Below are 27,650 nucleotides of genomic sequence, written 5' to 3' on the forward strand. Positions count from 1 at the left end.
AATCAAGAGGGCAGAACAACAGATCAGGCGTAAAAACGGCAGCGGTCAGCACTCGGGGGAATCAGCCATGAGAAAGACACAGAGATACACAATAAATGAGATGTAGATTATGCTATGTCAGATCAAGAGGAGATCATTAGCTAACACAGAGATCACATCACGCCATTTCATCCGCATCTTCATTTTTAATGATCCGTGCTACAGATCTGGGGCAATCCCACAATTCCCAGCAGCCAGAGCTAAGAAGGATTTTTTTTGGCTGGTAAGTTTGGTCAACTGATTCAGATGACAGAATTTATTTTTTCTTTCTTTCTTTCTTTCCTTCTTACTCTCTCTCTCTCTTTAAAAATTATATATATAGAGAGAGGGAGTAAATAATAAGTAATATATTAAGAGTATATTATATATTTAATTTAAATATTACATAACCATTTCTCTTGCTTTAATGTTTAATTAAAAAATGTCAGCTCCTTTTAACTGAAAACTATGAGAAATCATAAAATAAAATAAAAACACTAAAAGTAATTGTAAAAATAGCTCAGATCACATTTTTGTTTTACATTTATTTATTTATTTTGTATTATTTTGAACCCTGTTTATCTGAAAACAACCAGAAATTTTCATAGTTCAAAAAATAAAATAAAATAAAATATTAAAATAAATAAAGTAAAATAGAATTGCAGTATTTTATTTTATTTTCACCATTTTAAAATGCTATATAATAATATGGAATAATTTTAAATTACATTCACTGGAGGTAACAACTGACTAAAGCTAATGTCCTGTTTTTTATGATTATGACTGAAGCTGATGACCTGTTTTTTTTTTTTATTATTATTATTATTATTTTTTAAATTACTCCAAACCATTTAAAAAGTCTACAAAATTGTGAGGAAAAATGTGGGGAAAAATTAATTTATATTATTTTATTTTATTTTCACTCATTTAAATGACATGTACTGGAGGTAACAAACGACTAAAGCTAATATCCTGTTTTACTTTATTATTTTAATTTATGAATTACATTTTTTTTTTTTTTATATTCCGCATAATAATATGGAATCATTTTAAATGACACTTACTGGAGCTCACACACGACTAAAGCTGGTGACCTATTTTTATTTTATTATTTTATTTTATTTATTTTCACCATTTTAAAATGATGCATAATAATATGGAGTCATATTAAATGACACTTACTGGAGGTAACAAACAAGTAAAGCTGATTACCTATTTTTATTTTATTTTATTTTATTAAAATCACTCCAAACCGTTATTTTCACTATTTTAAAATTCTGCATAATAATATGGAATAATGTAAAATGATGCTCACTGGAGGTAACAAATGACTAAAGCTGATGACCAGTTTTTTTTTTTTTAAGATCACTCTAAACCATTTAAAATTATACAAAATTGTGTGAATTTAAAAAAAAAATATATATATTTTATTTTCACCAATTTAAATGACATTTACTGTAGGTAACAAACGACTAAAACTAACGACCTGTTTTATTTTATTATTTTATTTTTTAAATTTAATTTAAGTTTATTTATTTTATTTTATTTTCACTATTTTAAAATTCTACATAATAATATGCAATAATGTAAAATTACATTAACTGGAGGTAATAAATGACTAAAGATGAAGACCTGTTTTATTTTATTTTATTTTATTATTTAAATGTATTTTATTTTCAACTGGAGGTAACAAATGACTAAAGCTGATGACCTGTTTTTTTTTTTATTTTATTTTTTTTAGATCACTCCAAACCATTTAAAAATTGTACAAAATTGTGTGAAATTTTTTAAATTTATTTTATTTTCACCAATTTAAATGACATTTACTGGAGGTAACAAATGACTAAAACTAACGACCTGTTTTATTTTATTATTTTTTAAATTTAATTTAAGTTTATTTTATTTTATTTTCACCATTTTAAAATTCTGTATAATAATATGGAATAATTTAAAATGACACTTACTGGAGTAACAAACGAGTAAAGCTGATGTTTTTATTTTATTTTAGTTTTTTTTTTTTTTTTTTTAATTAAAATCACTCCAAACCATTATTTTGACTATTTTAAAATTCTACATAATAATATGCAATAATGTAAAATTACATTAACTGGAGGTAATAAATGACTAAAAATGCAGACCTGTTTTATTTTATCTTATTATTTAAATGTATTTTATTTAATTTTCAACCGGAGGTAACAAATGACTAAAGCTAATGACCTGTTTTATTTTATTAATTTAATTTAAAGTAAACTTTATTTTATTTTCACCATTTAAAAATTCTGCATAATAATATGGAATAATGTTAAATGACATTCACCGGAGGTAACAAACGACTAAAGCTGATGACCTGTTTTTATTTTATTTTATTTCTTTTTTTAAATGACTCCAACCCATTTAAAAATTCAACAAAATTGTGTGAAAAAAATGTAATTTAATTTCTTTATTTTATTTTTACCAATTTAATTGACATTTACTGGAGGTAACAAACAACTAAAGCTAATGTACCTGTTTTATTTTATTTTATTTTCACCATTTTAAAATTCTACATAACAATAAGGAATAATGGTAAATGACATTCACCGGAGGTAACAAATAGCTAAAGACGATAACCTGAGAATATAATTAGAGAATATAAAACCAACCTCAGCTTTTGTGTGGTAGGAAAAATAAATTTTATAGCATTACACAATGAAACAAATGACAACAAGTGCTGGAAAACATAAAGACGTAGTTCTAATATATGAAAGTTGTACCACTGATGTATCAAATTTACTGAATCAGACAGTATTGAGATGCTCCCCAGACAACCTGATATTATCTTCAAGTTCAGTAAAGCTCCTATAATGTCAAACTTTTCCCACGAGTGATTCTAAAGCGGTTCTGTATGCGGCCAACCTTTGTTTTTCATAAAACTCCCACAGCCTGAGTGGGCGTGAGATGGAGGATGAAAGATTGGACACAATAATATAGTGTGAAGTGGGATGTGTTTGCGGGGAAAAGCATGTTGTCAGCTTAAACAAAGAAACTAAAGGTAAACAAATCGGTAACACTTCACAGTAAGGTTCATTAGTTAACATGAACTAAGAATAAACATCAGCATTTATTAATCTTAGTTCATGTTCATTTCAGCATTTACTAATGCATTATTAAAATCACAAGTTGTGTTTGTTTTATTAGTTAATAGTTATTAAACAGTTGCTTATACAAATATGTGACCCTGGTGTTAAGTAGCATGGGTGTATTTGTAGCAATAGCCAAAAATACATTGTATGGGTCAAAATGATTTTTTCTTTTATGTCAAAAATCATTAGGATAGTAAGTAAAGATCATGTTTCATTAAATGAAATGAAATAAAATAAAATAAAAACAAGTAACTGTAAAAATAGCTCAAATGGATCGTTTGATTTTTTTTTTAATTTTTATTTTGAACCCCGTTTATCTGAAAACAACCAGAAATTTTCATAGTTCAAAAAATAAAATAAAATAAAATAAAATATAAAAATTAACCAAAAAATTAAAATAGAATCACAATATTTTATTTCCACCATTTGAAAATTCTATATTAACAAATGACTAAAGCTGATGACCTGTTTTATTATTTTCTTTTCAAATTAAAATCACTCCAAACCATTTACAAATTCTACAAAATTATATGAAGTAAGTTTAGATAACATTCAGTGGAGGTAACAAAAGACTTAAGCTGATGAACTGTTATTTCATTTTAATTAATTAAGTAATTAATTATTTTATTTTACTTCATTTTACTTTTTAAATTAAAATCACTCCAAACTATTTAAATAAATCAGCTAAATTACATGAAATAAGATTAATGACATTCAGTGGACGACTTAAGCTGATGATCTTTTTTTAATTTTATTTAATTTTATTTTTTAAATTAAAATCACTCCAAACCATGTACAAATTTTACAAAACTATGTGAATTAATTCAGTGGAGGTAGCAAATGACTTAAGCTGATGGTCTGTTATTTTGCTTTATTTTAATTAATTAAGTAATTATTTATTTTATTTTACTTTTTAAATTAAAATCATTTCAAACTATTAAAAAAAATCTGCAAAATTACGTGAAATAAGATTAATGATATTCAGTAAAGGTAACAAACTACTTAAGCTGATGATCTGTTTTATTTTATTTTATTTATTATTATTTTTTTAATTAAATTCTACAAAAAAATGTGAAATAAGTTTGGATGACATTCAGGTAATAAACGACTTAAGCTGATGACCTGTTATTTTGTTTTATTTTAATTAATTAAGTAATTATTTATTTTATTTTATTTTACTTTATTTTTAAAATTAAAATCATTTCAAACTATTAAAAAATCTGCAAAATTACGTGAAATAAGATTAATGGCATTCATTGGAGGTAACAAACGACTTATGATCTGTTTTTTTTTTTTTTTTATTATTCTAAACTTATTTCACATAATTTTGCAGATTTTTAAAAACAGTTTAATGACATTCAGTGGAGGTAACAAACAACTTATGCTGATGACCTGTTATTTTATTTTATTTAATTAAGTAAATAATTATTTTATTTTACTTTATTTTTTATTTTTTTAATGAAAATCACTCCAAACTATTTTAAAAAATCAGCAAAATTACATGAAATAAGTGTAATGACATTCAGTGGAGGTAACAAATGACTTAAGCTGATGACCTGGTTTTATAAATTATTATTACTTTTTTATTCAAATCAATCCAAACCATGTAAAAATTCTACAAAACTCTGTGAAATAAGTTTGGATGACATTCAGTGGAGGTAACAAACAACTTAAGCTGATGACACGTTTTTTTTGTTTGTTTTTTTAAGATATTTTGTGAATTTTGTACTGTAAATATTTTAAAATATTACTTTATTTTTTATTAGTAATATACATCGCTAAGAACTTCATGTGGACAACTTTAAAGGCGATTTTCTCAATATTTAGATTTTTTTGCACCCTCAGATTCCAGATTTTCAAATAGTTGTATGTCAGCCAAATATTGTCCTATCCTAACAAACCGAGTATAAATCTCAATTTTAAAAAATTGACACTTATTTGTGGTCCAGAGTCACATATAAATATATATCTGGCCAATAATATGTTCATTACGTGCATCTCCGTCAGAAAATAAAGCGCTGATTAAATATTAGAAAGGAACTGAATCATTTCAGTACATTTGCGTCACAAATGTCGCAAAAGCTTAAATCTGAGAACCATATTTTTCATAAACAGCATCCGCAGATGAATAGATATTAGTCAGTTTCTAAGTGTTTTATTACACTGAAAGCAAATCCTTCAAATCAGCTAGGCGTTACCTAATAAACTCGTAATTTCATCCATAAGCATACTGCTTATTAAAATCCTAAATAGATTCTGATTGAATTACCTTGCTTTAACAGCACACTTTATATAAAGTTCCGCTGAGAAATAACTTATAGAGTCTCAAAGGAAAAGCCTTTAGCCTCTAAATCATTCGTAATGTCAAACAATTAAAAAATCATTTCGAAAAGCCCTTTTTGTTAAAGGTAATATCAAAACAGCATGCATACAATCAGTCAAATGTCATTTCCAAGAAAATGATAGGGAGCTTTTGTTGTTTTTTTCAAAAACATTTCTGATCACGTAACCCAAGCTTGCGATATTTTGCAACGGCGTTCACCTGACAACACCCACAGTACTTGTATTAAACGCCACCATTGAAATGACTGAACAGGGTGTTGTTTTGAAACTCCTGCACACAATAAGTCATAATAAAGAGCGTTGAATCAGATACGCATGACACTGAGGGACTTCATCTTTGTCAGGTACTAGGTCAGTGTCTGCTATACTGTGGGATAGATGTACAGTTTGTTGTTTCGCGGACAACAGCAGGGCCGCAGGAGCACTGGACCTGGATAGAGTGTCTCAGTATAAAAGGAGACAAGTACTGAAATCAGCAGTTGGAGGTCATTCAAGGCTTGGGAGGTGAGGAATTATCACTGGTGAGTCTTCACATATTTTATTTCCTTTTTCCTTCTCGACATGCATGTGTAAACGGCATTAGAACATCTCGTAATAGTCATCAACTTGTACAAAAAAAGCATAAGCGACATGATCTCGTGATCAGATATTTCTTCTGCACTCTTGAACTGTATCAGGTTGCTATTGTACAGTTTTGAAGGATGCGCGCAGACATAAAGACTTCAGCGATTCATTGAGAGACTCGTTTTCATTAATTACTGGATGCTTATTTTCTTACAGCGCTGACAGGATGGCTCAGTTATTGTGGGTATTTCTTGTGCTCGCTCTAACAATTAGAGGTAAGCCGTGTGTTTCTTCATTAAAAAGTGATTTACCTCAGTTTAAAATGTGTCTAATATGAGGAGGTTGTAGATCCATTAGACATTCAGCAAAGAAAAAAAAAATCTGTGTTCTTTGTATTGGCTAGATGCATTGCCGCAAAGAATCATCGGGGGTCAAGAGGTCGTGCCTTACTCTGTCAAATACCAGGCGTCCCTTCAGGTTGACAGGAAGCATTACTGTGGAGGAACCCTCATTCAGCCACAATGGGTATTGACTGCTGCCCACTGCTGGAGACCGTATGTAGTGCAGCTCGCTTTTGAAACATTCGGTTGTTTTTACTTGCATATTTTCTATAAATTGACGGAAGTTAACTCATTCGAAATCTGTATGTTATATTGTATTTGGATGGACAGAGCCAGCGTGATTCAGGTGGTGCTGAGTGAGCACAACCTTGCAGTAGTAGAGGGATTTGAGCAAGTATATAACGTGTCAAGAGTCTACAGTCATTTCGCCTACAATCCCAGAACGTTTAACAGTGACATCATGCTTGTTAAGGTAAGAAACACACACACACACACACACACACACACACACACACACACACACACACACACACACATATATATATATATATATATATATATATATATAATAAAAACAACTATCTCTGTGGTACAATTCAAAGACATTGTCTTATAATTAAATATTGACAAATCTGCTACAGATTTTGTGTTCATTTACTTTTTTCTTTTTTCTTTGGTTTGTTTGGTATTATAACACTTTCTCCGGTATCCCAGTGATTGGTTTTCTTATAATGCAATTTATTGACAGGTTTTTCTTTTACCATAAAATTTACTTTGCAAAGCTGAAAAATATCCATTGAAATATTAAAGATAAAATAAATGACACAAGGCAGACATATAATAAATGAGTACCAAAGTTCAATACAATAATAATAAAATGGTATATGTGTATATATACACAGTGTGTGTATATATATATATATATATATATATATTAGTGCTGTCAAGCGATTATATAAAAGTTTTTGTTTACATAATGTGTGTGTATATTGTGTATATTTATTATGTATATATTAAAATTACATACTTTACACGTATATATTTGTTCATATATATGATATTATATATAAATATTTTAATATATAAACATATTTTTAAATCTATACATGCATATATACACAGTACACAAGCATATTATGTAAACAAAACATTTAATTTACGATTAACGGCACTAAAATACATGTAAAGACAGACAGACGTTTCTGGGGGTAAAAGAACACATTTTTTGGCAGTATTTCCCTAGTTAAATTCGCATTCCAGGGGCTAAATATTACGATATTGGGGTCGCTTCAACCTACGGACAAAGTAGCTCAATTTTAACGTGTTTGTAGAATTCTGTAATGTTCCTCCTGGAAACAAAGGTGCAGTGACACCAAACCGCCTCATGGAAAAAAGCCATTGTGTTTACAACCATAGACTGTAAAAAAGATTGACGACGTGTCTCCGCTTCATTCCACCATAGAAAAGTGAAGCCAATACATCTCAATATGGCCGCTGCCATCTTGGGGGAAATTACATCATTTGGAGCTAGAGTCTGCACAGTAGATTTGTTTGGAGCCAGAGTCTGCGCAGTAGATTTGTTTGGAGCCAGAGTCTGCGCAGTAGATTTGTTTGGAGCCAGAGTCTGCGCAGTAGTGTCGTGAGGCGGAGCCGTGGTATCAATGATCATGACACCACACCACGTTTTTATAGCATCAAATAACTACCTTAAAGTGAATTGGGCTTCAACGCTGTTAACCAGAGTGATCAAAATTAAAATTATACATTAAAGCAACGTGGTCAAACACAACAACAAAGTACAGTATCAAGCAGCAAACAACTGTTTTGTACAGCTAAAAATAGCTGGATGCGGATGGGACCGGAAGCCAGACCCATAAAATGTACAAACTCTTACGGGAAGAAAAAGGTGGATAAAGCAATGTTTAATCTTTGTATGATGTAGAAAAATATCACCTTTCCAGAAATCAATGAATGTGCCCCAGCAGGTTTTACTGGATTTATTCTATCAGTTATTTTATAAAAACTTCTTTTGCTTTGTTTTCAATGTCAAATGTATGTACTCTGTCCCGAGCCTTAAGCCAGTTCAAGTCTTTCAAGACATTGCTCTTTGAGTTTGAGCAGCAGACCTCTCAACTTCTTAACCAATGGCAGACATGGAGAGTGTATATGGAAACCTATTTGGAAACTGTCATTATTTTCAAGGTTTCATCAGAAATTACACCCAGCATGTGAAGACTGTAGGCCTGTGTTTATTCTTTCCTCCAGCTCAGTGTTCCAGCCCAGATTAATGCTTACGTTCAGCCGGCCCCACTGCCAACCTTGGACACTCCTGAATTGGTTGGAAGAACCAGCTGCACTGTGAGCGGATGGGGAGTGACGCGAATATACAGCTTCTATCTGTCACCGAGTCTTCGTGCCGTGGATGTGGAGATCATGAGCTACTGCCAATACTACTACTACTCCAGGGTCAATGAAAACATGGTCTGTGCGGGCTCTCGCTTCGGGGGAAAAGACGCCTGCCAGGTAATCAGAGGTTTATGTGCAAATGAGAACTTCCTGAACAGCTCCTGCCCACTTTTATTCAGTTTTCCAATTTCCAATTTTATTCGATTTTTTTTATTCTGCTGTTGAACATGATAATTAAAAAAATAAGATGAATTAATGCAGCAAACGTATATACCACTGATTAATAGCTTTGTCTGTTTTTAAAGATTAATAACTTAGTATTAAAAATCAATTCCCCTATGGACAAATTAAAATGGGAACCCAACTGTTGAAATCATCCAAAAAAGCCCACAGAGGCCATGAACCGAATAAGTTGGTGTTACTAAGTGATTAAAGAGGGAATTGGATGCGAAATTCACTTTTACATGGCGTTTGCATATAAATATCTTAGCAGTATGTGGACACAACCACTGTACAATGATAAAAATCCATTCACTCTTTTTTCAATCTCCAAACAACTTAAATAGTCTCAATTATCGAGCCGTTTTGATTTTGTGACATCATACTGCTCAGGTCCGCCCACAACCGCTGATGGACTGTCTCGTATTAGCATATTTACACCCTCAGCCAGTGTTGCCAAGTCCGAGGGTTTCCCGCAGAATCGGGCTACTTTAACACTGTGGCCGTGGGTTCTTTTTCATGTCTACAGGTTTAAGCAACCCCAATAATGTGATATATATATAATTATCTAGAAGATGACTACAAACAAAGTTAAGTCTGACACAGATAAAGGGACCGATGGCCGGTGTTTTGACGATTTGTGCTACCCTGTCAGATTTTGCTGCCTCCCATTCAAACAGATGGTAGCATAATTTCACAACGAAAAATGCTACCTATCAGATTTTGGAACTGGGAGTACATCGATCTAGTACGAGTTCACAGAGGTGGTAAGTCATGGGTTTGACTGCCTTTCCGGTGCACTTTCACGGGTAGAAGGTTGGAAAAACACGAGTAACGGGTTGCATGGAACGCGGCATTATTTTGGCAGAAGTGACAAGACTGTACGTTTTGAATTATTTGTTAGAACACCGGCCACCTGGGGTTTGTCTTTGGGAGAAAAAGAAGAAACGACACACACATATTTTTCCTACTTTTTAGAAGTGATGGGGAAATGAAGCTTTTCGAAGCACCAAGCACCTCTCAACTGTATAGTAAAAAGGTTCATTACTCGAAGCTTTTCAACACGTTGTACACTAATGACATCTTGTGGTCAAAGGTGGAAAAGTTGCTTTTGCGTCCCTGATGTCCAAGCATTTTTTTGGACAGTTTCATATAATAAATCAATTTGTGCTACAAAAACCTTAAGAAATATTTTAATTACACTAGGTATAAATTAAATAATCTGTAAATAAACTTAGTAAAGTATAAGCATGATTCGTGTAGGCATAGATGATCAAAGTAAATTAAGAATATTTTTAAGCTGACTAATATTATTATTAATTAAAATAGCTTGTGAAGCGGGGATTACTACAAAATGAACATGCACAAAACTACACGTACATCAGTGGCGATTTCTTTAAGACTGCAAGGGAAGCTCAGCTTCCCCTATAATGTCACAAAATTAATGGTCAAATTACGTACTATTGTATTAACATTTTATTGACTAAAAATGCGTTAGAAAACGTTCATCTCAAAGACGAATTCGTTCAGAATCAGTTAGATATAGCAGGTCGGCTGACTTGATTTTCTTCTCATACATTCCCGTAGCGTCACAGTGCATTTCCCCATTGAAGCCCAGCGTCCATTGACTTCAATGGGGCTGCTTTGAACGGTTTTTTTTAGTGCTTTGAAACTAGACGGTAATTGGATAAATGCTGCGATTATGTCCCGCCCACGGACGCTCAGCGTCTCTGGGGGTGAATGAGGAGTGGGCTGGCCTGGACGCTGAGCTTCTGCGTGATGATTGGAGGGTCTGTCGAAAGATTGCATCTCCTTTTGACTGACAGCGATTTTGTCCTAGGAATCGCTGAAGCTATTCGTTCGCGCTCTCTGCGCTCAGTCCCATCGTGGTGGATTTCTCAAGTTCAGTCGAAATAAACACTGCTGCAACCTATTTCTTTATATTTGCTTGGCGAAATTGCTTGATTTTCATCATACATTTCACACAATTATACACCACATTCCTTGTTTCACTTTTACAGAGTTTAATATTTTTTTTAGATCATTCATTCATATGAAACTGCACACGAAAAGTCACTGGAAAAGACGCCTAGTTGGTACGACAGGGTCACAGACCATTTTCTTGAAAAGGAACGTAGGGCAGAATTTACTTTTAAATAAACAGACAATTTTATGATGTAGACCGAAAATGAGCTTCCCCTATTTGACAGACCAGTAGCCGCCACTGACGTACATATTTATTCATATTATGATTTATCCTTAGTAAACAAGAAAACCTGCGCAAGGGGTTTGTGTTATTTGAATCAGAATACGACGCAGTCGTATTAGAGCATCTTCCATATCTGGAATCTATGTATTCTAGAGAATATATAAGGTAACAATAATATAATAAGATAACCTTGTTTGAAATGGGTTTGGCTAAAAGAAAACTTTGTTTTCGTCTACACTACTAGGTACTTAACGTATGCTATATTGACTGGGTTAAAAAAAAATGCATTACTAAAAAGAGACAAATACAATTTTCATTGTCTAAAACTAGACTAAAATAGTCATGGGTAATTCTGACTAAAATAAGACAAATGCTCAGACTGGCTTGTTTTGACTTTGACTTTGGCTAGTTTTGAGTGGCGAATGGACAGGTTTTGTTGTGAAAAACATATGTCAAAATCTTGCCTTGCCTACTTTTCACAGCAATTCGTTGTCACCCAGCTTGCACTCGATATTTGCATAAAGTTAAGGAATGCCCAACCTTTTTGACGCTCTCAATGCTGCTTTCAATCCCATAATGCATCACGCGAGCGTTTAAACTCAACTTCCATTTGAATGAATTGAAAACGCTTGCTCCGCCGTGCTCGCTATGTGTCAGTCTCGAGGCACACTAACGACAGATGCTAGAGTCTGTAGTCTTTAGCCTCCTTGTTAGTGCACCCGCCTCCCATGCCGGAGACCCGGGTTCGAGAATCTGGGTGCAGGGGTTACACCTACCTTTAGCCAGTTGAACACTCTCTGCCATTTTCTCCACACTTGAACAGATAACCATTCCAGGTGTTTTGTAGTTGGATGTAAAGGTGATCCTAAGACGAGTCTTAATTTTCTCCTGACATCAGTGACACTGAAAATGCAGTGTATCATTTTGTTTTTGATGCTATCGCACCACCAAATACACAAAAACAGAAGAGAGGGGTGGGGTAAGCAGAGCTCATTAGCATTTAAAGAGCCATGCACCGAAATGGGTTGCTGTGAACAGAGCTGTTTTTGACAAGGTAAAAAGGGTGTAGCTTAACAAGACATTGAGGAATTTTACACAACCTACATATGGCAAAGTCCCCTTTAATAAAAATAAGCAAACAACATTTTGGCAATTCTATCTGAAAATGACACACTTTGAGACACTATGAAATATACAAAGCTGTTCTGAGCTCTGAGTTCAGTTTGACCCTTCGAACACAGCTGCTTTGTCATGGCAGTTGTCAGTTTTCCTAATTTATGATGGCAAACAAACTCTCCCAAGGGTCTTGACAAAGGGTTTGAATAAGGCATTCTGGGAATTAAGGGTGCGGTTCACTGCTGACAATTCATGGAGATGTTAGATATACTCTGATATGGCTCAGCTTTTCAAGGCTTTATGTTCAGCCTCTTTATGTTAGGTGTGATATCTGTATGAACTGAGTTTTGGTACACACACACACAAAAAAAAACCCTGTAAAAATGGAAATTTCAATATTCTGCTTTCGTTCCATTTTACAAGAATAATGTAAATTGTCATGCAAATGATAAACTTTTTTTTTAAATGCTTTCATATTTTTGCACATGCTGTTCTCTTTGGCAGGGAGATTCAGGCGGTCCTCTCATTTGCGATGGGAATTTAGAAGGCATCGTGTCTTGGGGAATCGGCTGCGCTCTTCCATACTATCCTGGCGTCTACACAAAAGTGAGAAACTTCAACCGCTGGATTGACTGGATTATCAACACTGAATAACTGAATGTGAGAGGGCTTTTTTTCAATCAGAATTAAGAAAAGGATGTAATTTAACAATGAATCCTCCTTCTATTACTTAAATTAACTTTATTTGATCTTTTATGTTAGGTTCAAGCCTATTTTAATTCAATTCTATATATATATTATTCTGTATAAGGCTTTCACATGAATGCTTGAAATTAGTTTCGAATGTTGAAGAAGACTGAATTCTGTTTAGTTTTTCTAAATGAAAACTTCAGTATGATTTAAAAAGCATCCCAGGATGCATCTCATGAAGCTGTTTTATGGAATGACCTGGAACAGATTGGTTTTTAAAAACATAAAGTTTACAACAAGCTCTTACTTGCCTCTTTATTGCAGTCATATCCGCATGAGTCTCTGAACTCTGGACTTTACTCATCTGTCTGGTTACTTACAATTCTGTGCATTACATCAATTAAATATTTTCTAGTGCTCATGGTAATAAATGATTAAACCACATTGAGGTAGTTTAAAATGTTTTGTTTATTATGTTGACAGTGCTCTGTCTAATGATTGTCAGAATGTTGCTATACACAGCTTGTCATCAATATGAATTAAGTAAAAGGGAATGTTAACATTGCAACACTAAATTACTCCATGCATAGTGTCAAAGAGTCATTGCATCACTAATTTCCTCCTTTAACAGTCACACACGCACACACACACACACACACACACACACACACACACACACATTAACTTGAGCCATGTAGTGCCTGGCTGTCAGAACAGAGTCTCCAGTCAGCAGCATTATGAATAGCTGGAGCCCAGAAGCACTTGTTCAGAAATCCCAGGAAGCCAGAAATCTGGCATACTGTCCCTACAGCAAGTTCAGAGTTGGAGCAGCTGTCTTAACAAGCGATGGAACCGTGTTCACAGGTGAGGACGCACAAAGTTAAGTTAAGAGTTAAGTGTTGTTATATATGAATTTCAGTAGCCATTACTGATCACCTGATCCTCCAGAAATCATTCTAATATGCTGAATGGGTGATCAAGAAACATTTTAATGTTAAAAACAGCTGTGCTGCTTAATGGTTTTGTGGAAAGCGATACACTGTCCTCAGTGAAAGTTTAAGAGTACAGCTTTTATCTGAAATAAAAATCGTATTGATCAAATTAGTGTTTTCTTGTTGAATAAAAGTATTTGTTTCTTTAAAGGAACTTCTACTGACCCCAAACTTTTAAATGCTATAGTACATATAATAAAGTAATCATGAGACATGAGTTTATATAAAAGTTCACAGGACTGTTTTCTTAACAGGTTGTAATGTAGAGAATGCAAGCTATCCTCTTGCATTGTGTGCTGAGAGGACTGCCATCTCTAAAGCTGTGTCTGAGGGACATAGGAGTTTCAAAGCCATCGCAATTGCCAGGTATTTCAATATATGTGTTTTTTGACTGAAGTATAAGTAAGTACTGTTGAGTAATATCCCTGGTTTTAACTGTCTTTTGCACAGTGACCTTGAAGATCGCTTTATTTCTCCATGTGGAGCCTGCAGGCAGTTCATGAGAGAGGTCAGTTCTTCTAAAAATAAAATGTAACCCTGGACCACAAAAGCAGTCACGGTATATCACGGGTATATTTATAGCAATAGCCAAAAATAAATTGTATGCGTCAAAATGATCAATTTTTCTTTTATGACAAAAATCATTAGGATATTAAGAAAAGATCATGTTTCGTGAAGATAGTTGGTCAATTTCCTGCCGTAAATATGTCTAAACTTAATTTTTGATTAGTAATGTGCATTGCTAAGAACTTCATTTGGACAACTTTAAAGGGAATTTTCTCAATATTTACTTTTTTTTTGCACCCTCAGTTCCAAGATTTTCAAGTAGTTGTATCTCAGCCACATATTGTCCTATCCTAACAAACCATACATCAATGGAAAGCTGAAAAATGTACCCTTATGACTGGTTTTAATAATTATTATGCTAAGAATTATCTTTTTATTATTACCATTTATGAAGACGTCGAAATGTGGTTTGTAAAAAGAGCTAAACATGAGTCAGCAATGACAAACTGTGTTTGGAAATAAAAGAAACGCCTTTGTAAATGCTTTTTTGTTTTAAGCCACACCTAAATTTACAAAGTAATGCACAAATAATGTTTCACCTTTCATTGACACTTTCAAGTAAGAGTTATGTCATCCGTTTTGCAGTTTGGCTCACAATGGGACGTGTTTATGTCAAAATCTGATGGATCATACAAACTGATGACGGTGGAGGAGCTCCTGCCGAGTTCATTTGGCCCTGATGACCTGAAAAAAGGACAAAACCCTGTTTGCAGTTCGAAATTGTAATAAAAAATGAAGCCATCCACCTTATTTGTCAACAGAGGACGTAAGCCTATGGGTGAGACTTCCGGTTTATTATGCTGTAGAGAAAGAGTGAGAAGAATAACAACGTGTGAATGGTACAACTGTTTGCACTTTAAACCAGTGTGTTCATAATTAAGATTATACATTAAAATAATCTGTTAGGACACATTAATTTGTAATATCAAGCAGTACAATGAGCTGTTTTGGACCGCTAAAGCTGGACACGAATGAGATGCCAGACCTATAGACGTTTTTCCTGAACACGGAAGTAAGTCCGACTCTTAACTGAAAGAATGCTTTGCATTTCCGGTCTGCATTGTTTCTAGTCAAATTAGGGTATATTCCGAGCTAATAAACTAATGTTAAACCTATTCAAATGTTTTCAAAAAGCACATGGCTCTATAGCGCCATCACTTGGAAATGTCGCAATGACCGTCATTTGTCAGTGCCTCACTTTAATGAGTGTGTAGATGACACGAAGCTGCGGACGTTAGCTACATTAAAAACAGATGGACGTTATTTAAATAGGTTCCTATGGAAACCGGAACAGAAAAGCATTCAATCTGATGTTAGAATTCGTAATGGCGGCGCTCATCGTTTACTCAGGAAAAAGGTCTATAATATTTGCAAATAGCCACACCCGCTCTTATGCCAAAAATAAGGTGTGGATAAGCCATGCTACAAACCAGACGTGCATGGTAGATAGATTTAAAATGTATTGAATATATGTATAGTTGTATTATTTCCCAATTAAATATATATATAAAAATGTAAACAAATAAACCTTAACCATTCTGAACTGTTGTGTTGTTATTGACTGACTTTCTTTTTATTGATACTTTTATTTTAAAATATGTGCTGTCTTTTATTGTGAAATACGTTTCTTGTGACTTTTATTTTGAAAGCTGTAAACAAAAAAACATCTCATGGACGTTACAGAAACACGGTCCTTGTGTAAATAATGTAGGGAGAATTTGGGTCGATAAAAGGGCCCAATTACAAATAAATAATAATGGAATGTTCTTGATGTAATGAAATATTAATATTAGTATCATTATTTATTATTTATATTATATTATGTTTATTTGTTATTATATTAATGTTTATTTAAAAATGTATTTGTTATAAAAAAATAATAAATAAAATAATTACGTATAAATAATTATAAAATATAAATAAATAATAATGATGATAATAATTGTTGAAAAATGTATTTGTTATAAAATAAGAAATATCTAAAATAAGAAATAATGCAAATAAATAAGAGAATTAATACAAATAAATAAAAAATGACAATCATTGTTATATTTATTAAAATATGTACTTGATGTATTTGTTATAAAATCATAAATGAAATAAAAATGAATAAATAATAATAATTATTAGTAGTAGTAGTATAATTATTTAGTACAAGTTTTATTTATTATGAAAATAATAAATACATTGTTTAAAAACAATAAATAATAAAATACAATATATAATAAAACTATATTTTTTAATGTTTATTATATTTGTAATGTTTGTATGTATTGTCTTATAAGTAATAAATAAAATAATAAATTATTATAAAAATAATAATTATTATAATTATTATTGTTTATTTATTATAAAATGTATTTGTCATAAACATAATCAATATCTAAAAGAAAAATATAAAACAAAAAGAAAAATACTAATAAATAATTTATGATGATATTGATGATTGTTATATTTATTATAAATATGCAATGCTGCAAAGCAGACATGCAGGATAGATAGATTTCAAATGTATTGAATAGATGTATAGTTGTATTATTTCCCAATTAAAATTTATATATATATATATATATATATATATAAACATTAACCATTCTGAACTGTTGCGTTGTTACTAATTGACTCTTTTTATCTTAAAATATGTGCGTCTTTTATTGTGAAATACGTTTCTTGCGACTTTTATTTTGAAAGGTCTAAACAAAAAGTGACTTCTCACAGACCAATCAGCGTTACATAAACACTGTCCTTGAGTAAATAATGTAGGGAGAATTTGGGTCGGTAAAAGGGCTCAAATATTTTACTGTCACCTTGAAATTTAGTTCGTTATTCGGCACACAATGTCAGTGAAACATGCTCTCAGTCGGGGGTTGGAGCTGGGGAGGTCAATTTTCCAGGTGGGGCTCCTTAAACCAGCCGGCCGTGTGGCAGCGAAGTTCCGCGGTGAGCGGCTGCGTGTGTCCCGGCCGACCCGCACCGTCCAGCCGCAGACCTTTCTGCCCGGTCGGTACCGCTTTTTCCGCCTGTCTCTCAGCGGGCTGGCCGCCCAGCTCCAGTCCGGGGCTTTCAGGAGAGTGGTTGGAGGAGGTGCACCCAGAAACAGAGCTGTTTTCTTGGCTTTTGGGGTGGGTTTGGGGCTGATTGAACAGCAGCTGGAGGAGGACAGGACAAGCGCTGCTCTGTGTCAGGAGATACAGGTGAAAAACAACATCACATACATACAAACAAACAAACATACAATTGTGACTACAGTTATATATGTTGTAATAATGATATAACGTAATAACATTTGAGCATTTTTTGTAGTAGCATTGTCATATGTTTGAGTAACAGAGAATGCATAAAAATGTATTCACTTTGGTAAAAAACATCTGTTTTGCAATCAGGACAAAATCACATTTTAAAAACACAAACATAAAACAGTTATTGTAATATTTCACATATTACATTTTTTTAATGCCTTTGTGGGTATAAGAGACTTCAAAACATTAAAAATCATGTTGAGAACGTACAAAAACATTGAAATTATATGTAGAAAATTATTTCAAATTTGACCTTAACATGCACTTCCAATCAAAAGTTTTTGAACAATAAGATTTTAATGTTTTTTAAAGAAGTCTCTTCTGCTCACCAAGCCTGCATCTATTTGATGGAAAATACAGCATAAGCAGTAATATTGTGAAATATTTTTACTTTTTAAAATAACTGCTATCTATTTGAATGTATTTTACAATGTAATTTATTCCTGTGATCTGCATCATTACTTCAGTCTTCAGTGTTACATGATCCTTCGGAAATCATTCTAATATGTGGATTTGCTGTTCAATAAATATTTGTTATTATTATTATTATTATCAATATTTAAAACAGTTGAGTACATTTTCTTTAGGATTCCTTGATGAATATAAAGATACAAAGATTTTACCTGAAATGAAAAGCTTTTGTAACATTATACCATTCAAAAGCTTGGAGTCTGTACTTTTTTTTTTTTTTTTTGAAAAGGAATTTTATAAATATTACTCAAAAGTGATGCTAAATACAATTATAATGTAATAAATGATTTCTAATCCAGATAACTGCTGTTCTTCTGAACCTTTTATTCAGAACCTTAAAACCTGGAAAGAAAATCTAGCCGTTTTCAACATAATAATAAATAAATAAACAAATAAATAAATATTTGTTTGTTTTTTGAGCAGCAAATCAGAATATTAGAATGATTTCTAAAGGATCATGTGACTGGAGTAATGGTGCTAAAATGTAGCTTTAAAATCACAGAAATAAATTACATTTTAAAATGTATTCAAATAGAAAACAATTATTTTGAACAGTCAAAATATTTCTCAATTTTACAGTTTTTGCTGTACTTTGGATCAAATAAATGCAGGCTTGGTGAGCAGAAGAGAATTATTTAATAAAATAATATTTGTTAAAATTACTGTTCAAAAACGTTTGACTGGTAGTGCGTAATTTTACATTTATTATATTATCTATTGCATCAGATTAATAATTCTGAAATTCATTAGACCTAGTCAATTTTGCACAAATGCATATGCAAATAATATGCAGAAAGTATTATAAATATATGCAAATTACAGCTTATTGTACGCATAATGCATTTGTTATTTGTCGGCAAACGCATGCTATTACATTGGCATACATCTGTATTCATATTCATTTAATTAAATAAATAAGAAAAAATAGTGGATTAAAGCCTTATTTACATGTTTTCCGCAATGTTTTTTCAATGTAGGCTGTATTCAGAAAGAAGAAGTTCCAGACCCCTCTGAAGTCCTTTACATCAGGGTACAAGTTGGAGGACTATGTGATTGGGAAACAGATCGGGAAAGGTTGCAATGCAGCGGTTTATGAGGCAGCGGCTCCATTTGCGGCGACTGTGGAAAGCGGGAAGTGTTCACTGGTGGAACTCAACCAGAAAGAAACAGATGATGACAATAACAAAACAGGGCCGCTTAGATTCTCTGCTACACCCAGCTTTCCTTTAGCTATGAAAATGATGTGGAACATCGGGGTAAGATTATTATTTTAATTTGGAATTAAGGAATTCTTTAGGATTTTGTGTAGAATGCATATACAATACAATCATACAAAATACATCAACAGCTTTTTCTAATGAACATTTGATACCATTCTGTAGGCTGGTTCATCAAGTGATGCTATTCTTCGCTCTATGTCTATGGAGTTGGTTCCTGCATGTCCACAGGCCCTAACAAATGAGCAAGGAGAGATTGCTTTGGATGGGTGAGTTTATATGTAAGCTTTAGCAGTACAACATGGTCTTAAAATAGACTGAATCATTGCCAATGGCGCTGCTATTTTTACAGGCACTTTGGAACGGTGCCTAAAAGACTGACCGCGCATCCCAACGTGATCACAGTGTACCGAGCCTTCACTGCGGAGGTCCCGCTGCTGCCTGGAGCACAGGAGGAGTACCCTGATGTACTGCCTGCCCGACTCAATCCGCTGGGTTTGGGTAGCAATCGCACACTGTTCCTGGTGATGAAGAAGTGAGGAATCATGAAAGCACTTTGTTAATAAAATAAAATAAAATATATGAAAAAATTATTATACATGTTTAGTATTAAAATGTATGTTATAAAACAATAATAATAAAATATAAAATTATATTTTAAGAAAAAAGTCATATTTATAAAAAAAAATGTATTGTTATAAGTTATTTATTTATAAATTGTTATAAATAAATAAAATAAAAATAAATAAAAAATACAAAAAGTGTATTAGTGGTAGTATTATCATAATTTGGTGCACTATTTATTTATTATGAAAGTCTTTAACAAAAATCTTTGTTAAAAAACAAGAAATAATAATAAAATTATATTAAATAATTTTTTGTTAAATGTCTATTAAAGTAATATTTATTTTAAAAATGTATTGTTATAAAAGTAACAAAATAAAAATAATTATTAAAATATAAATAAATGATAAATTATAGTAATTCATTGTAATGTTTGTTTATTATGATAATTGTTATAACATGTATTTGTTATAACGTCAATATCTCAATTAAAAATAATTAATAGAAATAAATAATAATTAATTATAATAGTTACATTTATTATAAATGTGTTTGATGCATTTGTTATAAAGCTAAAATAAATAATAACAATTATTATTAATAGCGTCATTGTTTATTTAGTACAATATTTGTTTATTATGAAAATAATAAACAATTCTTTGTTAAAAACAATAAATGTTTGTTTTATTATATTAAAGTAATGTATTTAAAAATATTTTGTTATAAACGTAATAATAAATTAAATAACAATAATTGTTATATTAAATATTCTATTAAAAAAGAATTGATATAAAGTATAATTAATGATAATTGTTCTATTATTTATTTTAAACATTTATTTGATGTATTTATTGTAAAAAATAATAATAATAATTACTATTCCAATGTTTATGTAATTAAATAAAAACTGTTCATAATTATTGTTACCAGTATCATTATTTGTGTATTATGAAAATAACAAATTCAAATGAATAATATTAGATAATATATTATTATAATGCACATAATAGTATATTACATTTAATAATATTGTGTATTAATAACAATGAATGGTGCTTGTGGGGTGTTTTTATTCTGTAAAGTCATGATGTGTCTGTTTTGTAGTTACCCATGCACCTTGCGGCAGTACCTGGAGGTGTGTGTGCCAAACCGAATGCAGGCGTCTCTCATGCTGCTGCAGCTGCTGGAAGGAGTGGATCACCTGTGCAAGCAGAGCATCGCTCACAGAGACCTCAAATCAGACAATGTGCTTCTGGAATTTGACAGCAGTAAGAGGCCCTAGACTGGGCAGACAGTGTTTTATGCCAGTGTAGACTCGCAGCATTATGCAAACATTAGGTAAACACTTTAATCACATTAACTATAACATTGCTGTAATGTGTTTTTATTTTTTAAAGCTGGTTGTCCCAAACTAGTGATCACTGATTTCGGCTGTTGCCTGGCAGAGGATTTGGGCCTCAAACTGCCCTTCAATAGCCGCTGGGTTAGCAAAGGGGGAAACGCCTGTCTGATGGCACCTGAGGTGAGAAACTTCTGCCATTTTAATTTTAATGTTATATTTCCATTTATAATTTTAAAGTTCAGACCTTTGATATTTAAAATATATATATTTTTGCACATTCTGCATAAGCTTGCATGTACACTACTATTTAGAAATTTGAGGAAAGCAAGGATTTCATCAAGGCTGCATTTATTTGATTATTACTGAACTTTTTTATTTATCAAATGAAATGTTTTCATGATTACTTTGTCCTCTAGGTGGCCACAGCAGTTCCAGGTCCAGGTGTGATGATCGATTACAGTAAAGCAGACGCCTGGGCTGTAGGAGCCATCGCCTATGAGCTTTTCGGTCAGCCGAATCCCTTCTACAGCTCACAGGGGCTGGAGAGTCGCACTTACCAGGAAAAACAGCTTCCTCCACTTCCTGCTGCTGTACCTGAGGATGTGCAGTTAGTAGTGAAGCTACTGCTACGCAGAAACACTCGCAAGGTATAATCTTCACCAAGAAACACTACCTCATATACTGGCAAAGGCAATTTGTATGTATTTTTATATATGATGTATATATTTGGGTTAAAATATTGGTTTGTTTAATTTTTTTAGTTTATGTGATGTTTTCTTGCATATTTGGGTCATAAAAAATATATTTTTTTAAATTATGTTTTTAGTCGTCACATCAAAAAGATATATATATATATATATTTATATTTATTATTAGTTTTAGATTTGGGTCAGACAAATATTACTTTTTTATTATATTTGAAGTAGTCACATTTCAAAAAGATCTAATGGTCCTAAAAGTATAAATTTTAAGCAATACATTTTCACGGTATATTTATATAACATTATATTTAAAATTTGTATAACGTATTTAGTTGAGGGAAAAACTTTTTTTCTTTTTTTTAGTTTAGTTTATGTAATGTTTTTGTGTATATTTGGGTCATTAAAAAATAAAACTTTTTTTAAATTATATTTTAAGTAGTCCCATTTAAAAAATATTTAATTGTCTTAAAATATTCTTTTTTCGCTATACATTTTGACAGTATTAAAAATTATTACATAAAAATATTTTAAGAATTTATTATGTATATAATTGAATTAAACTTTTTTTTTTGTTTGTTTCATTATTTTTTTAAGATTATGTGATGTTTTCATGTATATTTGGGTCATAAAATATAATTTAAAAAAAAATAATATTTTTTAAGTAGTTGCATTTCAATTGCATTTCCTAAAATATTCATTTTAAGCAATACATTTAGTTAAAATATTTATATAAAATTGTTTTTAGAATTTATAATGTATATAATGGAGTTAAAATATTAGTTTTTTGTTTCATTATTTTTTTAAAGATTTTGTGATGTTTTCATGTATATCGAAATATTTAGAATTTATATAGTCTATATAATTGGGATTTTTTGTAATGGTCCTAAAATATTAATTATAAGCAATTCTTTTTATAAAAAATATTTTTAGAATTAAATTGAGTTAAAAATATTAGTTTTTTTTATAGTTTTTATATTTTAATTTTAAGCAGTACATTTTGATGGTGTTAATATTTATATAACATAATTTTTTAGAATTTACATAATGTATATAATTGAGGTAAAATATTAGGAGTTTCTTTGTTTTTTTTCTTTTTAATTATGTAATGTTTTCGTGTATATTTGTGTCATTAAAAAATATAACTGTTTTTAAGATATGGTCCTAAAATATTCATTTTAAGCAATACATTTGGACAGGTTTAAAATATTTATAGAAAAATATATATTTTTTATTTATATAATCTGTATAATTGAATTTTTTTTTTTTTTTTTTTTTTATAATTTGTATCGGTCATAAAAATGATGCTTTAAACTCTCTCCATCTCTGGTTTACCCATATTGAATCTCAACAACACTTTTATATAAAAACTGAGAATATAAACTTGTTTATTGACTGATTTGTTTCATAATGTTTTTAATGATTTGCAGCGCCCCAGTGCACGTGTGGCCGCCAACATGCTTCATATCAGCCTGTGGGGCAAGCGTGTGTTGGCCAGGCTGGATCAGACCAGAATGGATAAGCTGACAGACTGGCTGCTGTGTCAGTCTGCTGTGGTGCTGCTGAAGGGTCGAGGGTCCGGCGGGAGCTCAGTGGAATCTGAACTCCAGAGATGTTTCCTCGCCAACATAGACCTGGAGGATCTCCGCGCCGCAGTCAGCTTCCTCATGTACGGACAACAGCAGTGGAAATCCCTGTTAGCGCACTACACTGAACCATAGAGTGTGTGAGTGAGAATTTACTGTAGAGACAAGCACAGCTCAGTACCAATCTTTTTTGCAGACTGTGGAAGCACTTTAATGTCCATCACTGACATATTTTGAAATTAATAGCTGCATTTGCACTTTTCACTATACAATTGAAGTCAAAAGTTTACATACACTTTGCAGAATCTGCTAAAAGTTAATTATTTTACCGAAATAAGAGAGATCATGCAAAATCCATGTTATTTTTTATTTAGTACTGACCTGAATAAGATGTTTCACATAAAATATGTTTATAGTCCACAAGAGAAAATAAGTTGAATTTATAAAAATGATCCCGTTCAAAAGTTTACATACGCTTGATTCTTAGTACTGTATTGTTAACTGAATGATCCACAGCTGTTTTTTGTTTGTTTGTTTGTTTTTGTGATAATGCATTGTTTTTTCTTCTGAAGCATCAGTGAGCGTTTACATCTTCTGTAATAGTTAAATATGAGTCCCTCATTTGTCCTCAGTGTGAAAACTTGGATCTCAAAATTATACAGTCATTGTTGGAAAGGGTTCAAATACACAAACATGCTGGAAAACCAAAGAATTCTGGGACCTGAAGGGTTTCTCTGAAGAACAGCAGCCAGTTTAACTGTTCAGGACAAACAAGGGACTCATGAACAACTTTCACTAAACAAAAAACCCAGCTGTGGATCATTCAGATAATGCAGTATTAAGAATCAAGTGTATGTAAACTTTTGAACAGGGTCATTTTTATAAACTCAACTATTATTTTCTCTTGTGGCCTATATGTAAACATCTTTTATGTGAAATATCTTATTCAGGTCAGTGCTAAATAAACAATGACATGCGTTTTGTAAGATCCCTCTTTTTTTGGTTAAATAATTAACATTTTGCAGATTCTGCAATGTGTATGTGAACTTTTGACTTCAACTGTATATACATTAAGAATACTTCATGCTGTTAATGATTTGTCTACAATAACAGTTTAAACCAGCTACAAATTCATGCATTAATGCTATTGCTTTAAAAAGTAGGCAAATAAAAACACAAATTGTACAGTTGATTCCATTTCAAGTTTTGGTAACTGTTTGCTTCAAGAAATGTGTCTGTTCAGAGTTGGTTGGAGGGTTGAAAAAGTAATTGTGATTTGTGACGTTATTTCAGAGATCGAGCAAGTGATTATGTTTTAAAAAGCTCACTGTGGCAATATTTGAAAGAACATGTTCAGATGAACTGCACAATAAGACCAGGGATTGTGGATGTGCATTAAAAATGTATAGGGTGACTTTCGAATGCATGTTTTCGTGCAGTTTATTATTATATATAGGTAATATAAACATAATTGTCATATAATGGTAATTTAAAGCAAGACCTATACAGATGTTTAATGTTTTTAAAGAAGTCTCTTCTGCTCACCAAGCCTGTCTTTATTCCATCCAGAGTACCGCAAAGACAGTAAAACTGTGAAGTATTTTTACTATTTAAAATGACTGTTTTCTATTTATATGTTTTAAAATGTAATTTATTACTCTGATTTCACAGCTGTATTTTTAGCATCATTACTCCAGTCACATGATCCTTCAGAAATCATTATATTCTGATTTGCTTCTCAAAAAACATTTGTATTATTATTATGTTGAAAACAGTTGAGTTGAAGTTCAGAAGAACAGCATTTATCTGAAATAGAAATCTTTTGTAAGATTATACGTCTTCATCATCACTTTTGAACAATTTCTTTCCAAAAAAAAAAAACATATACTGACTCCAAGCTTTTGAATGGTATCTTTTTATTTCAGATAAATGCTGATCTTTGTTTTTTTTATTCAACTGTTTAAATATTGATGATGATGATAATAATAATAATACATGTTTCTTGAACAGCAAATCAAAACATTAGAATGATTTCTGAAGGATCATGTGACACTGAAGACTGAATTAATGATGCTGAAAATGTAGCTTTGATCACAGGAATAAATTACATTTTAAAATATATCCAGATAGAAAGCAGTTATTTTAAATAGTAAAAATATTTCACAATTTTACTGTTTTTGCTGTACTTCGGAAATAAACGCAGGCTTGGTGAGCAGAAGGCACCTCATTAAAAAACATTAAAAGTCTTACTGTTCAAAAACTTTTGACTGGTAGTGTTTTTTTTCTTCTTTTGAAATATGACCTGTTTTTGACAGATTTTGCCAACAAATCTGCATAAATAAAAATAGAATGTAATAATGGTTATGAATTATTATTATTATTATTATTGTAAATAATAATTCTTGTAATCTTTTGTTTTGCATTAATACAACTAATTAAAAAAAAATCCAATAAGAGTTATTGGTTGGACTTGGATATAAAAAACAATCAATATCAGTCATTAAAATGTAATATGCATACTGCATACTAGTGCATGCTGAATAGCAGGGCCGTGCAGAGACCTTTAAAGGGGCAGGTGCTCAAAGTATGAAAAGGGCATCTGAAAGAAGGCATTAAAGAGCCCCTATGGGTCCATCACCTCATTGTAGGCATGAATTAATTGAAGTTTTAATTGCGTTTCAGGACTCAAACAACCGAATCAGTAATATTTTTTTCACTATAACAGGGGCTCCATAAATAGGGCTGTGCTCAAAACATCCGTACAGCAATACTGTACTGTATATTGTGACACATTCCTTGCTGATATGCGACCATGGACCACAAAACCAGTCATAAGTGTATTTTTTCTTTTCAAAATTGAGTAAATAAGCTTTTCATTGATGTATGGTTTGTTATAGGACAATGTTTGTCTGTGATACAACAATTTGAAAACCTGGAAGCTGAGGGTGCAAAACAATCTAAATATTGAGAAAATCACCTTAAAAGTTGTCCAAATGAAGTTCTCAGCAATGCATATTACTAGTTTATGGTATATTTATGGTAGGAAATTTAAAAAAAATATCTTCATGGAACATGATCTTTACTTAATATCCTAATGATTTTTGCCATAAAAGAAAAATATATAATTTTGACCCATACAATGTATTTTTGGTTATTGCTACTGTGCTACTTAAGACTGGTTTTGTGGACCAGGGTCACATATATGTATTATTACAGTGGCCTCTAGCAGCCAATGCTGTGAAGCGGTTTTGAGAAAGAAACAGAACATAAAAGACCATTTTAATGTTTAAAAGATAAAAAATATTTTCCTTGGACCTATTCATTTTGATTAGAAATTGTTGTGTATTAAATTGTCAAACCTAAAGATCTTTCTCTGTTAAACACAATAATACAGAACAGCTGTTATATTCAACTCTGAGTGGTCACTATTGAAACTATATGTGGCCCCTGATGTATTGTATTGTAAGATTGTAGACAACAGGCTTTACTGCGGAATATAGAAATAAAACATATTAAGGAAGGAATTTTATTTCACTATTTAAAATATTTTAAATATCAATTTAAGGCAATTTGTGACCCTTTTTAAGAGCCGCAGAAGTAAAATGAACAGTATGAGTAGGATTTGACAATGTACGGTGGAAAAGTAAGGCATAAAATGGCATGATTTATAATTCAGATACAGGTTCACACAAAACAAAACAAAATATCTTATACAATGAAATTTCAGCCTTTATACCATTGAAAGGGATCAATCGAGTATATCATTTATTATATTTATTTAAAACATAAATATTACTGTCTTATTTGTTTAGATTTTTAGAAGGCACATTAACTTCTTTCACACAACTGTGTTTGCTGCATAACAACGTAGGTCGATAATTGCAAT

The 27,650-nt window shown here is 31.6% G+C and overlaps 3 protein-coding genes across 3 annotated transcripts; all 3 read left to right on the plus strand.

Moving 5' to 3' along the window:
- Positions 1-4,567: 4,567 nt before the first annotated feature.
- On the plus strand, positions 4,568-13,476 carry LOC141291066 (trypsin I-P1). The gene is made up of 5 exons (XM_073823236.1): positions 4,568-6,322; positions 6,451-6,601; positions 6,719-6,860; positions 8,654-8,911; positions 12,843-13,476. Exons 1-5 carry the CDS (start codon positions 6,274-6,276, stop codon positions 12,990-12,992), a joined length of 750 nt encoding a protein of 249 aa, XP_073679337.1. The 5' UTR covers positions 4,568-6,273; the 3' UTR covers positions 12,993-13,476.
- Positions 13,477-13,633: 157 nt separating this feature from the next.
- On the plus strand, positions 13,634-16,130 carry cdaa (cytidine deaminase a). The gene is made up of 4 exons (XM_073823237.1): positions 13,634-13,892; positions 14,275-14,386; positions 14,471-14,528; positions 15,173-16,130. The coding sequence occupies exons 1-4, from the start codon at positions 13,766-13,768 to the stop codon at positions 15,311-15,313; spliced, it is 438 nt and encodes a 145-aa protein (XP_073679338.1). The 5' UTR covers positions 13,634-13,765; the 3' UTR covers positions 15,314-16,130.
- A 1,191-nt stretch (positions 16,131-17,321) lies between these two features.
- Positions 17,322-26,124, plus strand: pink1 (PTEN induced kinase 1). Its single transcript, XM_073823455.1, has 8 exons — positions 17,322-17,781; positions 19,335-19,613; positions 19,740-19,843; positions 19,927-20,109; positions 21,243-21,406; positions 21,536-21,660; positions 21,897-22,127; positions 23,609-26,124. Exons 1-8 carry the CDS (start codon positions 17,425-17,427, stop codon positions 23,897-23,899), a joined length of 1,734 nt encoding a protein of 577 aa, XP_073679556.1. The 5' UTR covers positions 17,322-17,424; the 3' UTR covers positions 23,900-26,124.
- Positions 26,125-27,650: the final 1,526 nt, after the last annotated feature.

Source organism: Garra rufa, chromosome 18, assembly GCF_049309525.1.
Source record: "Garra rufa chromosome 18, GarRuf1.0, whole genome shotgun sequence".
NCBI classification, from domain to species: domain Eukaryota; kingdom Metazoa; phylum Chordata; class Actinopteri; order Cypriniformes; family Cyprinidae; genus Garra; species Garra rufa.

Coding starts and splice junctions, on each gene's coding strand:
- pink1 (XM_073823455.1), top strand. CDS start 17,425: ATGTCAGTGAAACATGCTCTCAGTCGGGGGTTGGAGCTGGGGAGGTCA. Junction 19,614..19,739: donor AAATGATGTGGAACATCGGG/GTAAGATTATTA, acceptor ACCATTCTGTAG/GCTGGTTCATCAAGTGATGC. Junction 21,407..21,535: donor GCTTCTGGAATTTGACAGCA/GTAAGAGGCCCT, acceptor TATTTTTTAAAG/CTGGTTGTCCCAAACTAGTG.
- LOC141291066 (XM_073823236.1), top strand. CDS start 6,274: ATGGCTCAGTTATTGTGGGTATTTCTTGTGCTCGCTCTAACAATTAGA. Junction 6,602..6,718: donor GCTGCCCACTGCTGGAGACC/GTATGTAGTGCA, acceptor TTGGATGGACAG/AGCCAGCGTGATTCAGGTGG. Junction 6,861..8,653: donor GTGACATCATGCTTGTTAAG/GTAAGAAACACA, acceptor TCTTTCCTCCAG/CTCAGTGTTCCAGCCCAGAT.
- cdaa (XM_073823237.1), top strand. CDS start 13,766: ATGAATAGCTGGAGCCCAGAAGCACTTGTTCAGAAATCCCAGGAAGCC. Junction 14,387..14,470: donor AAAGCCATCGCAATTGCCAG/GTATTTCAATAT, acceptor TCTTTTGCACAG/TGACCTTGAAGATCGCTTTA. Junction 14,529..15,172: donor GCAGGCAGTTCATGAGAGAG/GTCAGTTCTTCT, acceptor TCCGTTTTGCAG/TTTGGCTCACAATGGGACGT.